This window comes from Lipotes vexillifer, unplaced genomic scaffold, assembly GCF_000442215.2.
Source record: "Lipotes vexillifer unplaced genomic scaffold, Lipotes_vexillifer_v1.1 scaffold490, whole genome shotgun sequence".
NCBI classification, from domain to species: Eukaryota; Metazoa; Chordata; class Mammalia; order Artiodactyla; family Lipotidae; genus Lipotes; species Lipotes vexillifer.
The window spans coordinates 3580761-3594229 of record NW_006796397.1 but is presented as its reverse complement, the minus strand read 5'-3'; the positions used below and the strand labels follow the sequence as shown (position 1 = coordinate 3594229).

Sequence of the window (13469 nt, the reverse complement as noted above, 5' to 3'; positions counted from 1 at the left end):
GCACACCGCGCGTTTCACAGCCGCAGCGCGCGAACCCGGCTCGACTTCCCCAGGGCGAGGCTTTTGGTGAGCAGAACGGAAAGTGCTTTTTCCCAGGACTTTGTTTCCGAGGTTAGGTCTCCAAGGTCTGGTGTGTTTTGCGCCGACCCCTGCCTGTTCCCTCCGCACCCGCGTCTCCGGGCCAAGTTATTCCCCGCGTGGGGCACAAGTGAGGGGCGATCAAGATCACCGGGAAGCGAGTTCTTCCCGGGGCTTGATTTGTCCTCTGCCACCTGCTTCCCTACCTTCCTGCCTTCTTTCTCCGGCCTTTGCTTCCCCCAGTCCTTCTGATGCAGTCCCCCCGACCCCGCCCCTCAATCAGCCGGAGGCGTCTGCCCCCTGACCCCCTTTCACTACAGTCTGTATCCGGCTCTTGGAGGGCTTGGTTCTTTGCCTCAACCCGGTCCGCGACCATCGACACATTCCACCCTCCCCCGCCCTAAATTGGTCCGCGCGTCTACGCCTTTCTCCCCAGCCCAAGAGCGGATCCAGACAGGCAGTGTGTGGTCGAGTTGGGGTAACTGGCCCGTTGGGGACTTCGGCTTTCGGAGAGTTTGATTACCAAAACGAGTTTTGCTAGGGAAGGGGAGGGGCCGAGGGGCGTGGGCAGGGCAGAAGGAAGAGGCCTGAGTCTGAGCCCGGGGACGGGTTTTACCGCTGAGCTGCGGCGGCTGGCTTGCGCCACCTGTCCGAGTGCCACCTGGTGAGCGCGGCGCAGCGGGGCCAAGCCCCTCCTCCCGCGGGCTTTCCTCCCTCCTCCCTGGCCCGAACTCTCTCTACTCCGCTGCCCAGTCCTGGGTCCCGGAGCGTGCTGACCCGCGTTTCCACCCGGTTCTCCTCTCGCAGGTCCGCCTGGCTGGGGCTTACGGTGGGCTGACGGAGGCTCCAGGGACCCTTGGAGCAGAGTGGGGAGCGCGCCCGACCACCATGCCGCGTTCGTTCCTGGTTAAGAGCAAAAAGGCTCACAGTTACCACCAGCCGCGCTCCCCGGGACCCGACTATTCCCTCCGCCTGGAGAATGTACTGGCGCCAGGCGGAGCAGGTGCGGGGCGTGCGCGGGCCGGGCGGGGCCGCTCCCGGGGCCATAGACTCTGTGTCCGCCACACCATCCCCCAGGAACCGGGAAGGGCGGTCCCGAAGCCCCTTTGCTGCCTTTTTTGTTACCTACCTTTCAGGTTCCTTCGGGGCTTGTCGCCTAGGTGCCAAAGCCTCTCTGCTCCCGCGCTTGGATCCGGGAGGGTTCCGGCCGGGTCTGGGGAGAGCTGAGGGAGCCCAGGTGCCGCTTCAGAACCATCGGGCCCATCCAGACCCAACCTGAGCCCCTATCCTGCCTCCTCTCCGCAGACAGCACCTCGAGCACAGGCGGGGCGAAGGCGGAGCCCCGGGGCCGTTTGTCCCCCGAATCTCAGCTGACCGAAGCCCCCGACAGAGCCTCCACGTCCCCCGGCAGCTGTGAAGGCAGCGTCTGCGATCGGAGCTCGGAGTTTGAGGACTTCTGGAGGCCTCCGTCGCCTTCTGTGTCTCCAGGTAGGGACCCGTTGGGAGCTCTGGGGCCCGGGCGGCAGAGACCCAGTGTTGAGGAATGAACCGGAGCGGCTTTGGGCACAGAAATGCCAAATGGATGGCGGAGAGTCTTTCCGAGAGGAGGGAGCTTGTTCTTGGGCCCCGCGGGGAGGCATCGGCTTCTCTGGGACAGGGACAGCCTGCTCGCGGGGTCGGCTGCTTGGATCCCAGGCTGTGCTGGGATCCCAGAATCCAGACCCCCAAGTCTCAAACGGAGACCTGGGCAGTCTGAGAGAAAAGTGTCGTTGCCTTTAAAAATTAAGCTCGCTGCCGCGGCGTTGGGCCTGGCAGAGCTGGGCGCCAAGCGGGAAGGACTGGTACGGGACGAAAATCTCGGACCCCCGCTAGGTCTTCGCAGGCGCGGATTGGGGGCCTATTTCATTTTTCGTTCTGCCAGGTTGGCCCGGCTTTGGGGACCAGCCCGTTGGTTTCATTTCCAGCCAGCAATCGAGCTTCGCGCAAACCGACTACATGTTGGGTGGGAGCGAGTCTCGGGTTCCGGCGGTGGGGAATGGAGAGCACAGAACAGCGGGATTCTGCCAAGGGCCGGTTATTTCCAGATTTAACTTACTAGTTTTAAAAGATACCCCCAACCCCGTCCCACACTCAGTGCGTCGACTTGGCTAAAGAGAGTGCGTCTGGGAGCCGGCGACCCGAGGGTCCTTCTTGGCTGTGCAGGACACCGCAGCCCAAGGACTGGGCACCGCCGGAATCTCCGACGGAAACTCGAAATGCAGCTTCTCATTGAAGCGGCTAGCCTGGACTGGAGTCTGCGGTGTGTGTGAACAGATTTGTAAATCCGTATGCATTTAGGGAAAAGTATATATTGGTATTTGGTTTTAGCAAAATTCGCATGGGTTGGGGTGCAGAAGGCCGCGAATTCGGAAAGCTGTTTGTCTGGCAGGTGGTGACTAAACCTTAAATTGTAAATCATTCCTCTAAGAAATTCGTGGGATTTTTTTTTCCCCTCTGTCAAATTATGACAGGACTGGGAATAGGGAGTATTTAGCAAGCCCGAGCCCCCTTCCCACTGGCCCTGGCTACCTGCATTGGGTATTTAATAACTTTGAGAAATGTTAACGCCTTCCCGTTTTTTGATTTTTGTTTTTTCCCAGACAGCTATGTCTCGGATAGGCCGGGCCGCATTTTATTGGTCCTCACTGCCTCCCTCCTTCCCGACTCCGGGACAGAAAAAAGACGGAGCAGGAACACGTAGGGGCCGGGAGAGCGACGGAGCTGGGCCCTCTGCCCACAGGCTCGGTCCAGGGCCGGAACGGCCGCCGCTTTCTCCTCCCGCGCAGCTCCGCTCTGCTCGGAGCATTTTTGAAGCGTGGCGCGTCTTTATGGGGCCGCCAGATGTGCTGGTCCAGACAGAAAAGTTTCTGTGTGCTGCCTTGTCGCCTTCAATGGTCCTCGAGGCCCCAGGGACCCGGCCGGCGTTTGAGCCTGGGGGCTTCCCTGGCACGCAGCGAGAGGCCTGGCGCACCGAGTGCTGCACAAGGGCTGGGTGCCTGGCACTTCGCAGACACACCGACTGGCCGACACCGCCGGGTCTCAGGCCTGACCTAACCGGACACCCTCTTGTGCCTCCACAGCCTCGGAGAAGTCGGTGTGCCCCTCGCTGGACGAAGTTCAGCCCTTCCCCCTGCCCTTCAAGCCGTACTCGTGGAGCGGTCTGGCGGGTTCCGACCTGCGGCACCTGGTGCAGAGCTACAGGCCGTGCGCGGCCCTGGAGCGCGGCGCCGGCCTGGGCCTCTTCTGCGAGCGCGCTCCGGAGCCAGGCCACCCCGCGGCACTGTACGGCCGGGACCGGGCTGCTGGCGGCGCGGGGGCCGGGGCACCCGGGGGAGGCAGCGCAGGAGGCGGAGCTGCCGGCGGCGCGGGCCTGGGGCTCTACCGCGACTTTGGGCCCGCGGCGGCAGGACTGTACGAGAGGCCGGCGACCGGCGGACTGTACCCGGAGAGCGGCCACGGGCTGCACGGCGACAAGGGCACCGGCGTCAAGGTGGAGTCGGAGCTGCTGTGCACCCGCCTGCTAATGGGCGGCGGCGCCTACAAGTGCATCAAGTGCAGCAAGGTGAGGCTCCCTCGCGCCTGGCTTTAGCGGTCCCGCGCCCGCGCCCCCGCCCCGCGCCCAGCCAGCGTCCGCGCCCCTCGGCCCCTCTCAGCGGCCCTCTCCCCGGCCCCACCCGCCTCAGGTGTTCTCCACACCGCACGGGCTCGAGGTGCACGTGCGCAGGTCCCACAGCGGCACGAGACCCTTTGCGTGCGAGATATGCGGCAAGACCTTCGGGCACGCGGTGAGCCTGGAGCAGCACAAAGCCGTGCACTCGCAGGTAAGCGCGGGACGCATGGCCGCGCGCCGCCCTGCTCAGGTTTTCGCGTTCCGGCATCTTCTGCTTCTTTGTGCAGCACCGACCGCTCTCCGCCTGGCACCTTTCTCCTTGGACTTAACCCGACTGCCCCCAGTCTCCTCTGCCACGTCCCCTTGCTCAGACGTAGGCGTGCAGGGAAAGGTGCGTGGTTGCCGGCTCAGGGCTCGAGGCAGCCCTGGAGTTTGGTATCACATCATTGTGAGACTCCAGAATGTGATCCCCATCATTACTTTGGGTTTGAGAAGGGCTTGTATGCACTCTTGCAGCGGATATGTCAGATTTATTAGCGCTGTTTCTTGGCCTCTTTCTTTTCACCAAATGGCCGTCACTTAATCTGCATTGACCCCTCCTGACTGAAGATGAGGAATCTCAGCTCATTTAGAGCATCCAGTATTTGTCCCTCTGTTCTTTCAGTTATTCACTTATAAATATTTGTTGCTCAACTTCCAGGTGCCAGGTACATGAGAATCCAGTAACACACCAGGTCCCTGACAGGATACCCTCACAGAGATTACAGTTTAGCTGAGAGATAGAGGCTACGTAGATAGGCAAATAAGTTCACAAGTGACTGTGACAGAAGAATGCTTACTTACAGAGACCTATTTACTAAAAAGTGTATTCTCCCCTCTCCTTCAACATCCACACTGGCTTGGGGGAGGGGGGAGGAGCCTCTCAAGTGACTGAGGTCTAAGCCTTCTGTTGAGGAGGGTGGAGAAGTGTTTGTAAATTGGTGTCAAAAAAGCAGGGTGGGGATACGTTTTGGCCAAGGGGTGTGGAAGTTTGTGGCTGAAAAGTGTTTGGGTTGAAAAAGTGTTAAAGGGGTAGAGGATATGGGTGGGAAGGGTGGAGGTTGGAAATAAATGGGAGGAGAGAGGATAATGGGGCAGGCTATGGGGAAGGGGAGTCTGAAGGAAGGGAGAGCCCTAGCTTTGGGGATTTTAGTGTCAGGTTGGTGGTGAGGAGAATGGCAGCCTAGACCATTGCAATAGTAATCACCTTTCTCTCCACAGGAACGGAGCTTTGACTGTAAGATCTGTGGCAAGAGCTTCAAGAGGTCATCTACACTGTCCACACACCTGCTCATCCACTCAGACACCCGGCCCTACCCCTGTCAGTACTGTGGCAAGAGGTTCCACCAGAAATCAGACATGAAGAAACACACCTTCATCCACACTGGTGAGCTGAAGGCCCTCGGCTTGTAGGAAACACCTGTTGAGGGGTGGAAAGGGGGGTGGAGGTCATTGTTTTTCTCCCTGAGGCCAACATAATTCACCTTCTTTGTGATATTCTTGCCCCAGAATGAGTGGTGGAAATGGCCTTCCAGATGGAGTTAATCACTGCATGTGTGTTAAAAAAAAAACAAAACAAGAGGCACAGATTCTCTTAGGTTCATTTACATACATGGTTCTCCCCAGAGAGGCTTTGACTGGGGGTTATATCTGAAGAACCACTCAGCAGGTCAGCTGCAAGTTTTCTATCCTTGCAAAGAATATTTTCCTCTAGTTTAGCAGCTGCTCCAACTGCTGCCTGCTCTAGGTGAAATATGAAGCTCCAGGGTCCTCTCAGAGTGTTGCTCTAAATGTTTACCTAGAGATTGAGACTTTCTCTAGGGCTACCATCCAGCCTTTTGGGGGAGGGTCTTATGTGTGACCTCTTGGCTGCATTTTTTGGAGTCTGACGGCTTATTCTGACAGAGCAAGGGAAAAAATGGTAACTAGTACTAGGCTTTTTCTGCTAAGTGCTTTTAAAATGCATTATCTCATTTTATGCTCACAACAACTCAGGGAGGTAAAGTCTACTTATCCCCATTTTAGAGATGAGAAAAGTGAGGCACCTGCCCAGGGTCATATTGCTAGCAAGTGGCAAAGCCAGGACTTGAATTCAGGTCTGTCTGCTCTCAAATGTCTATCCTGTTGACCACTGTTTATTATATTCTATTTTCAAAGCCAAGGGGATTGGTGGATATAGAAAGCTTCTATTCACTTATTGCCCTTTTCAAAATATCAGCAAGTTTGTCATAACAATGATAAGTCTTTACCCATTATGTTGCTTTATAATGTACAAAGTGCTTTCAAATCTATCTCTTCATTTGATTCTTACTGCAGTCACATATAGTAGAAGGAGCTGCTCTTACCATCCTGAAACTCAGAGAGATGGAATGATTTACCAAAGGTCAGACTGAGAGTAAATCATAGGGCTGTGGAATGCTCTGGCTTCCAATCCTGAACTCTTTCTCTAATATTTTGATTGTGTGTAGGTAGCAGGTTTAATGCCAGGAGCACTCTCTTTAATAGTCAACAAGACATTTACACAAGATCCAGAATTTTATTTTATTTTAGAAGATGAATACTGACTTAAAACAAATTGCAGTGTGATCCAAACAATCACCGTTGATGTTTACAAATATGCTTGGGCAGTGTAAATGCCCCCATCAGAAAACCTAGAAAAATATCCTACTTTAATCATGCTCTCTTGCCTGAAATTTCCATGCAACTCGCTCCTTTTGAGTAAAGGTGTTCAAGACGCTCACCAAAATGCAACTAGGATCTTGACTGAATGAAACATTAAGCCCTTATCAAACATTTACATTATAGCTAGAATTCGTTTCTCAGATTTATTTGACCTAAGGGATAGGATAAGTTTTGATGATTGGTTCCTTATCAAGGAAATCTGAAGCACAAAGATAGAAAGGGGTACAGCAAGAGGAACAGAGGGTTCCTCAAAAACAGACTTCATCTATTTTGCATTTTTTCCAAGGCCAAACCCCAACTATAATGCCATGCTGAGGCTATTTGGAAAATCATGCTACTTTCCCAAATGTTAAACAGCATATGAATTGGGGGGAAAACAAACCCTTTTCTGTTACTTATTTAAAGGTACTTTATTTTATTTATTTATTTTTGGCTGCGTTGGGTCTTCGTTGCTGTGGACGGGCTTTCTCTAGTTGCAGCGAGCGGGGGCTGCTCTTCGTAGCGGTGTGTGGGCTTCTCATTGCGGTGGCTTCTCTTGTTGCGGAGCACGGGCTCTAGGCGCCCGGGCTTCAGGAGTTGTGGCTTGCGGGCTCTGGAGCGCAGGCTCAGTAGTTGTGGCACATGGACTTAGTTGCTCCACGGCATGTGGGATCTTCCCGGACCAGGGCTTGAACCCGTGTCCCCTGCATTGGCAGGTGGATTCTTAACCACTGCGCCACCAGGGAAGCCTATCTGCTATTTATTAATCTATGGTGAAGGGTTGCTGGTATATAAAGAATCCTGTGATTAACCTCGTAAAAAGAGAGTAAAGTCAAGATAGAAAAGGATCAGCTGCCTTAAGAAATACTTTGTGACCCAGTTGTGGATTTTTTTTAAATAAGACTTCTAGAAATGCCCATGCTTTCAAATACATCCTGTTGTCCTCCAAGAGCAAGAAAGAAGACAGTCTCACTGGTCCATACAAACCAACCCCCACTTGGAAACTCAGATTTGAAAACTTCCTCTCAATTAGAGCAGAGTCACATGGTTTGAAAGACAGCACCCCGGCCCCTTGGCCCCTTGCGCTGAACATCTGCTGTGGGAGCTCTCTACTTCTAAAGCCAAGGGAGTCCTCCCAGGGCGGATTCAGCTGTGTGTCTGGGGAGGGCACGTGGCCTTTGTTGTTTCCGTTTAGCAGGAAACGGTTTGAGGCCTCTGGCTGGGAACCCCCACCCAGAGAGTCTCCCTTTCGCCTGGTGCACCCCTGGCTTCCCGGGACTTGCACTGCCACACACGGCACCCTCCAAGCTGCTCAGAGGCCCTAGACTGTGGTGCAGCCAGCCGCTGCCAAGAGCTTGCGGGTCACAGTGAGTCCCCTCTAGCTCTATCATAGACTCATGCTTCCTCCCCTCCCCTTTCCATCTCTGTAGGTGAGAAGCCCCACAAGTGCCAGGTGTGTGGCAAGGCATTCAGCCAGAGCTCCAACCTCATCACCCACAGCCGCAAGCACACAGGCTTCAAGCCCTTCGGCTGCGACCTGTGTGGAAAGGGCTTCCAGAGGAAGGTGGACCTCAGGCGGCACCGGGAGACACAGCATGGGCTCAAGTGAGCGCCTTGGCCGGCTGCAGGCGCAGTTACGCAGGCAACACTACGGAGGGCAGCCTCCCCACTTGCCACCAGCCACTTCCGCAGATCCCACCAGGGTGATCCCCCTTCCCTTTTCTCCCTGGAGCCGCCAGAGGGGATAAGTTACCTTTTGAAATTCCAGCCTGGAGTGGGAACCAAATGACTGCCTGGGTATGGGACTCACCCAATAGGCTCCTCTACATCTGAAGACTCCAAGTGGAGAGGCAATCATATTAAATACTGGGCCTCACAGTCCTTCCTATTCCCAGCCCTGTTCTACAGATAGGAAGGTCCTTCAGGTTTCCTCCCTCCTCCTCCTGACCTACCCCAGATACTTGTGTGGAATAGGAGGAATCATCATTTACAAGGTAAACGTATCAATGTTTTTATCTGGAATGAAGAATGAGTGTTATTTTATTGTTTTCCTTCCGGGGAGTTTTTTGACCCCTTTTTTGTTGGGTGCTGCCTATAAAGGTTGGAGGAATCGTTTCTTCCACTTGGAGACTGGTTCAGAAACTGATTTGGGAAAGGAATTTCATACTTTTGAAATTACAAGACACACTGTGGATCCTGCCCCAAGAAGGAGCAGAAGAAAAGTCGGCTTGGTGAGGAGAAGAGATTAGCCGTCCGCCCTCCAGGAGGCCTGTGAAGGCTTCTTCAGAAGAGGTGGAAGCACAGAGCAATGCCTTTGGACAAGATTGTCATCCATTCATTCAGCAAATGTCTATTGACCACCAGTTACCATGTTTCAGGTCCTATGTTAGGTACTGGGGAGCCAGAGAGTAAAGTCTCTGTCTGCCTCTGCCCCGCAACTCCAAGTAGCTGGGTCTATTCTCCCTCCCCCACCAAAGGAATTCTGAGAAGGTAAAACAGAATCTTGAAACTTCCCTTCTGACTGTTTGGATTTTATCAAACGTAAATGAAAAATAGCTGAACAGATACTTCAAAGATTTTTGTGTATATTCCGTTTTTTTATTGTTAAGCTGATATTTTTAAGATGTCTAAGCTAGCAGGCACGTGAAGGCTCTGTCTTCAACTCTTTGAACCCTCCATGCATACCACAGAGGAAAAACAAGTGGTGTTTTTACTATGATGAAGTTTGTAAATGTTTTTAGATCTTCTGGAGTGCATTATGTTTGTTAATACGTATTTATTAGAGTGGTGTTTTAAGTTAATAAAGTATTAAGACTCTTACATATTGCTTTTCATTTAGACAGGGAATTTGGGAAAGAACTTCGTTTTGGTCTCTAGGGGCAGTTGGCACTGAAGGAAACTGGAGCAGAGTATAAAAGTAAAGCAGACAAGCCAACATCCGGAAGAGAGTAAAATCCAATTGCTCTGGTTTTCATGTGCTTTTTTCTCTTCTTCTGTGCCTGAGCTCCTTCTTTCTTAGCAGAAGAACTAGGGATACAAAAGTACGTTCCTACCTTGCCGAGTCTCTGATGTCCTACATGTATATGGGCTTTTTATTCTGAGAGGTTCAGGTTTTTTGTTTTTGTTTTTAAACAGGCCAGAAGGCTCCCAGATGAATAAAGGCGTTACGAGCCTTAGGTCTAGAGACTGAGTCTTAGTCACGACTCTGTCACCAACATACCATGTGACTTGGGCAAATCCTTTGACCTTCCCGATACTGGTTTCCTTCACCATAAAATGAAGATATGGTTCTATCATCACAATCCAAACCTGACTACTTTGATTCTCTGGAGACAGAGGGGAAAGAAAATATCTGAGACTGATTAGCTGCCTCACCTAAGGCAAGTTATAAATCTGAAGACTGATGAGGGGCAGTAAAATTGGCATCTGGGTTATTTCTGGCTCTATCCCACCTTTGGGAATTTCTGGCATAAATCAGTCCTTTAAAAGAATGAAACCAGAATAAGGTCCTGGCCTAAATCCCAACTACCTGTACTCTTTCTAATACCCAGCCAAGGTATTGCACAGCCCATGGTGACCATCAGCAGCTTGTCCATTTCTGTTCAAATCAATTTCACCCATATTGATTGAGCGCCGAGTATGTGCCTGGCACTGTTCTAGGTGCTAGGGATACAGCAGTGAACACAGTGTCCTGTGGAGCTTTATATATTTGGTCACTGCTGAATCTTCAGCTCCCAGAACAATGCCTGTCACACAGTAGGAGATCAATAAATATTTGCTGAAGTGGTAAGTGAATAAGCAGAGAAAATAAACTCCTGCTTCATCCTGGCTGGCTCTGCTCTCTCCAGCACAAAGGGAAGAGAAATTGCTTGAGGGCCAAGGAAGCAAATAGAACACATAGGACTCTCCCTGGCTTTGAGCATGCTTTTCTCCGGTCTCTCCAAATCTCGGTGTTCGGCTATCCTTGCTTGGTTTTCAACACCGTGTCTTTACATGTCAGTTTACTCTCATTCAAAATTGAAATTTGTTCACTCTATAAGGCAGTTTAAGGTGATTTTCCAGAACTGTTGGGTGAACAGTTGCAGCATCCAGGAAGCTCTTTCTAGTGTCCTGGGAAACAAAGTTCCCAGTGAATAAAGATCACAAAATGACCTTCTCAAAGGATTCACTGTGCACATTGGTTGATTATTTCCAACTTGGTTTGAAAAGTAAAGAAGTTACATTGGGGGGTAAGTAGAACTGATTGAAATCTAGTTGGCTGCCCTGTCCTGCTCTACCCTTGTGACTTTTAGAACTTTGGTCCATTTTCATAATTCCTATTTATGCTATAAATGTGGAATTTTAATTTTGATGTTAATAGTGTGCTTTTTTTGGAAAAAAAAATATCCTGATATCCTCAGTTCAGAATCAAAACAAATTACTGCGCCTGTTACCGTGTGAAATTTGAAGATTGCAAATATCTCTCTTAATGTTATTACTTGACTCCATTAAAAATACATGTGAATATTCCATGTCACATTATTCATGAGGCAGGCCCTATGCCTTTTGTCCACTGGAGTAACAGTAGAAAGGGTAACAAGAGACACCAGAGCACACCTTTGTTTCTTTCACTAAATTTTTAATAACACCTCCAGCTAGCCAGTTGGTGAAGCTCAGCTCTTGCATAAAAGTGGAAAAGCACAGCTATCTCAGAGAAGACCAACTCTTTCAGTAGCTAATTTGAGTTTGCGTTCATCTACACCACAGATGATTAAATTACCTATCAAGTGTGCCGAGCTATCAGGATTCAGGCCACGTAAAAGGTGAAATTCATCTGATTGATTTGAGACACGAATGGAACAATTGAGCTTTAAAAGCCCCGCCTTAATTAAAGGCATAGCAAAGTATCACTGGGTGAGTTCTTGAGTGCCATTGCCCTTGAAAATTGGGTGTCGATAGTGATTTTGTTTTTCTATTGAAGTGTCGATAGTGATTTGACCTGTGTCATTTTGTTGTGTGCCTGCTTGTTTAACCTGATCATTTAACAGAAAGAAATGAATTGAGAGGAAGGCCGAAAAGGACTTGACTACTTTTTACTGTGTATTTCTAGAGCACTATTTAAATCTCTGCTGCTATATGATTTCTAAAGTAACAACTTTTCAGGAAGTACATAATACACTTGTTCCTTAACGTTTATTCAACATTTCATTCATTGAGTCAATTTTTGTTTTTTAAAAAGGAATTTCATCCCAAACCCTTCTAGCTTCCAAGCTTATGTTAATTTTTTAGTGCTCATTTCCAGTCTACCCACGTGTGTGTATGTTTATGTATTTTTTACCCTGCTATCAATTTATGTCTAGATAGCTCTTATTTATTGATTGATAGTGTAGACACATGTTTGCTTAAAATGGAAATATTTATGTTTCACAATGAGAATTTTGACCATTTTATGGTTAAATTTTATTGAAATCTTAGTAGTTATTAGGGATTTTATCATCCATTAAGATGAAGTCTATTCTGAAGTTTTATTTTAAAGTTATTCACTTTTTAACTGAAACATATCAAGCATATGGGAAATTAAAAAGACTAATACAATAAATGTCAGTTTACATATTGTTCTGCCATATTTACTTCAGACTTTATTTTTAAAATAAAATATTACAGACATGGTTGAATAACTTCTGGAATATGTTTATCCCTTTCCTGTCTCATCAGAGGCATCCACTATACCAAAACTGGCACACTATCATCACCGTGAATATTTTTATACCTTTACTTATACATATTCTCATAAACAACATGTAATACTGTTTAGCATATTTTAACTTAATATAAATGGTGTCATAGTGTATATATCCTTTTGCACCTTGCTTTTTTTCCCTCAACACTTTGTTTTTTGAGATTTATCCACGTTGGTACATGCAGTTTTGTTCAGTTATTTTAACTGCTGCATATAGAATTCATTGTATGAATACTTGGTGACTAATTATGTATTCTCCTGTTGGGAGAGTTTTGGATATTTCCAGTTTTTGTTGTCACAAACAATTCTGATGCAAGCAACCTTTTACATATCTCTTTGTGAAAGAGATTCTTCAGGGTACGTTCTTGGGAATGGGAATGCTGGATATTACCAAATTGCTCTCCAAAGTTGTACCAATTTACATTCCCATCAATAGTATGAGAGAATTCCTGTTGCTCCACATCTTACCAACACTTGGTATTGTCAGACTTTAAAAATGTTTGCCAATCAGGTGGATGTAAAATGTTAATGTAATTTGCATTTCCTGATTCCTAGTGAGGTTGAGAATCTTTTCATATGTATATTGGCCTGACAGGTTTCCTTTTCTGTGAAATGCATATTCATGTACTTTGCCCATTTTTTAGATTGGGTTTCTTGCTTTTTATCAATGAATTTTTCTGTGTTCTCACTACTCACTGTTTTGTTAGTTAAATATGTTGCACACATCTCCCAGTCCGTAGCTTGCCTTTTCATTTTGGTTGAAGAGGATTTGTTTGTTTTTGTGTTAATGTGTTAAAATGTATTTGTCTTTTCCCAAATGGTTTATGCTTTTTATGTCTGAATTAAGAAACCCTTCCCTAATTGGTGATCATAAGCTTATCCCCTACACTTTCTTCTAAAAGCATTAAAATGCTTACTTATAACATTAGCTTTTTTTTTTTTTTTTTAATTGGCTGAGTTGGATCTTTGTTGCTGCGCACGGGCTTTCGCTAGTTGCCGCGAGCGGGGGCTACTCTTCCTTGAGTGCGCAGGCTTCTCATTGCGGTGGCTTCTCTTGTTGCGGAGCACGGGCTCTAGGCGTGCGGGCTTCAGCAGTTGTGGCTCGCGGGCTGTAGAGTGCAGGCTCAGTAGTTGTGGTACACGGGCTTAGTTGCTCCGCGGCATGTGGGATCTTCCTGGACCAGGGCTCGAAGCCGTGTCCCCTGCATTGGCAGGCGGATTCTTAACCGTTGCCCCCGCTTTTTTTTTTTAATTAATTAATTTTATTTTATTTATTTTATTTTTGGCTGCATTGTGTCTCCCTTGCTCTGCACAGGATTTTCT

The 13469-nt window shown here is 48.9% G+C and overlaps 1 protein-coding gene across 1 annotated transcript; it reads left to right on the top strand.

The window, feature by feature from the left end:
• Positions 1-912: 912 nt before the first annotated feature.
• On the top strand, positions 913-9247 carry GFI1 (growth factor independent 1 transcriptional repressor). The gene is made up of 6 exons (XM_007468537.1): positions 913-1081; positions 1384-1566; positions 3198-3679; positions 3801-3938; positions 4988-5153; positions 7858-9247. Exons 1-6 carry the CDS (start codon positions 967-969, stop codon positions 8034-8036), a joined length of 1263 nt encoding a protein of 420 aa, XP_007468599.1. The 5' UTR covers positions 913-966; the 3' UTR covers positions 8037-9247.
• The last annotated feature ends 4222 nt before the right edge of the window (positions 9248-13469 follow it).

Bases quoted from the DNA above. Each gene is read 5' to 3' on its own strand.
- GFI1 (XM_007468537.1), top strand. From the start codon at position 967: ATGCCGCGTTCGTTCCTGGTTAAGAGCAAAAAGGCTCACAGTTACCAC. The intron at 1,082-1,383 runs GTGCGGGGCGTG...TCCTCTCCGCAG, and splicing joins ACTGGCGCCAGGCGGAGCAG to ACAGCACCTCGAGCACAGGC. The intron at 3,939-4,987 runs GTAAGCGCGGGA...TTCTCTCCACAG, and splicing joins ACAAAGCCGTGCACTCGCAG to GAACGGAGCTTTGACTGTAA.